Source organism: Rhagoletis pomonella, unplaced genomic scaffold, assembly GCF_013731165.1.
Source record: "Rhagoletis pomonella isolate Grant_MI unplaced genomic scaffold, Rhpom_1.0 Rhpom_scaffold_00001, whole genome shotgun sequence".
Taxonomy (NCBI): domain Eukaryota; kingdom Metazoa; phylum Arthropoda; class Insecta; order Diptera; family Tephritidae; genus Rhagoletis; species Rhagoletis pomonella.
In genome coordinates this window covers 63174778-63177502 of record NW_023458555.1, presented here as the reverse complement: position 1 = coordinate 63177502, position 2725 = coordinate 63174778, and the positions used below count along the sequence as shown (strand labels likewise).

Here is a 2725-nt window from a genome sequence, read left to right as displayed (position 1 = left end):
ATGTACATACATACATACATCTTATTCCTAAACTGCTGCTTAGCACGTTTCTTTAATTCATTATCAATATTAAAGCATACATTTTGGAGGCATTTCCGCCCCAACCATGTACATGTATGGCATTGGTATGGGTGTGTCTTTTGAATTGATTTTTTCGCTCTATTTTAAACTAATTTGAAATTTTAAAAATTGCCTGCACATCAGCATCAAAATACCTTTCTAATGATATATAATTGTTTATACCTTAGAAGTACAGTTTAGCCGTAAAAGGGGTGTAAAGGAAACATGATTGCCTATTTATATAATTGATGTTTTTATCCTGGAAAAGAACTTTTCTAATCATTAGGCGGTAAGTGTTGCCGTGCGCGCAAAAGCAAAACGATGCACACAACCCAAAAGTACTCCTCGGGGACCAAATGGTGAAAAACTGCGAAAAGGTTTATTACTGTATATACTGTGTTTTGGATATATCAGCCATATTCTAACAACGTCACAAACCTTAGCTCATCACTGCTGTGATTTCTGCTGCGCCGCTAAGTTTGCCACTGCAGCCAATATGCCAACACAAAGTTTTAAGTTTTTGTGTATTTTTCTAGAACATAAAATCTAATTTTCGCGGCACATTTCGCGGCGCACAAGAAATCGCAACAGTGATGAGCTAAGTTTAGTGGCTCTGTTAGAATAGAGGGGTATATCTTTTGTTTATTTTATGTGTAAGGCTAGCTTATTATAATAATATACTGCATATAACTGCGCATTTGCACAAAAATTAAAAAAAAAATCGGCAAACTTTCAAAAGCAATATAAGTGGAATTCGCGCTTCTGTGTATTCGTTGTATCTTGTGAAATTGTAACTGCATGAGCGTGTAATTTGTTGTTGCTAGCTGTACATATAAAAAATCACACGCTCGTTCAGTTACACTTACGCAAGATACATACAACCAATACACAGAAGCACGAGTTCCACTATAGTGTACGTATGTATGTAAGTAGATCGAGAAGTGTCGGCAAACACAAACTGGAGTTGCTGTTACCAAGTGGGTCAAGACTGGATGTACTTACCAAATCGGGCAATAATTGTAAAGAACGAACCCGCCAGGTAGATGTAGCGCGACGGCATTTGAATGAAGACAGCGGAGAACGCTAACAAAATGCGCGAAATCAAATCGGCTGCAGCACCAATGGCTATAATACTGGCAGTATCTGCCTGAAAATGTTCCATAAAAGATGGTTTTACAATAGAAGAATTAAATTCGATTTTCAATCGAATTCACCTTGGTGAAGCCTAACTCAAACAGATAAAGTGGTTGCAATGTGAAGAATGCAATATCCGAGTAGAGCGCGAAAGATATGCCCAACACGATGTTAACATAAATTGGCAACTGCAACAATGTTAGATCCAAGAAATTCACAAGAAGCTGCCACCAATTGCGCGCATGCTGCTCGCTGGCGGCACTTGTTGTTTTTAAAACCGGTAATGCATTTATTATTTTCACTTCATTCTCAACAGTCGGTAAACTCGTTTTTATAACCGTCAATTGCTGTTCCTCGCATATGATTACCTTGCGCATATGCCATTCCACCGGCTGCATCAGCAGCATCCCAAGAATTGCGTGGGCATTTATTGCTGCCAAGACCAGGAGACAACCACGAAATCCATAAAGATCCATTAGCTTTTGCATCACCACTGGGTAGAACATAGTGCCCAAGCCAATGAGGGACTGCGCAAAGCTCATCCACATGACTCGCTTTTTTACGAAATAATTGTTAAAAGTAGTATACGATGTGGGCACAATCAATCCAAATCCAATTCCTTGAACAATGCTGAAGGCGAACAACAGATCCCACGTAGAGCGTGCAAATATCTGTAGTAGAGAACCGAAAAAGTACAAAAAGCCACCCATCAATCCGACAGCACGAAGTCCAAACCGATTGAACATGGAACCTGAGAAAAGGCCCGCAAAACTGAGAGCACAAAAGAAGGCGCTGGTTATGACGGCTACAGCGCTTGTTTCGGCGCCAATGTTTTTCAGGAAATCACCAAATACCAAACCAAATGAAGGTAGCGCTGCCAAGCCACTGATCTGAAAGGGACTGGTGTTATTATTCAAGCGAATCTTTCGAATTATTTTGTGTGCCTCACGAATGGCAGCGCCATTCCGATACAAACGAAGACTCCCCAACCCCCATCGGGGGCTTCCAGTCGCGTATGTCTCTTCATTTCACAACCTCTTTGTTAAAATTCTAAGACTTTACTGAACTCCAGTAGCATTATGAGCATCCTTATTCTCCATTTATCAAAAAGCACCATGTGATAAGATAAGTACTGCAAAGTGCGTGAGAATAATAGATATCCAGCGTTTTACGATTTGAATAGTAGGCTATCTTGGTTTATTTAATTAATGCAGTAGCAGCGCTTCAGAGATTGTAAACCATTCTGCGGCTGTTTCATCCATTAACAAATAAAACTATAAATCAAGTCGCAGTAAACGTGTTGCCTCAATGTGGTGTTAATTGCAAAAAGTTTGAGTAGGGGTCTTCATCTAAAATGATAAAGGGATAAATTGCTTAAATTTATCAGTTTATCCATATTCTTTCATGATCGCACCTTTATAAATAATTGCGCAAAATTGTTTTTGATTTAACTTATCTGGCTAGTTACGTTTCATTCTTTCCTCGTCCATTGTGTTAATTTGCTTTTTATGTGTTCGTAGCAAAATCGACC

The 2725-nt window shown here is 39.2% G+C and overlaps 1 protein-coding gene across 1 annotated transcript in view; it reads right to left on the bottom strand.

Moving 5' to 3' along the window:
* LOC118747114 (monocarboxylate transporter 13) overlaps positions 1-2221 on the bottom strand; it is a 48950-nt gene extending 46729 nt beyond the window's left edge. The window contains exons 1-3 of the mRNA XM_036481108.1: positions 2144-2221; positions 1275-2084; positions 1063-1207 (exon numbers count right to left, since the gene is read on the bottom strand). Of these exons, the coding sequence (XP_036337001.1) occupies positions 1063-1207; positions 1275-2084; positions 2144-2221 (1033 nt within the window). The remainder of the gene's footprint in view (positions 1-1062; positions 1208-1274; positions 2085-2143) is intronic.
* Between the last annotated feature and the right edge of the window lie 504 nt (positions 2222-2725).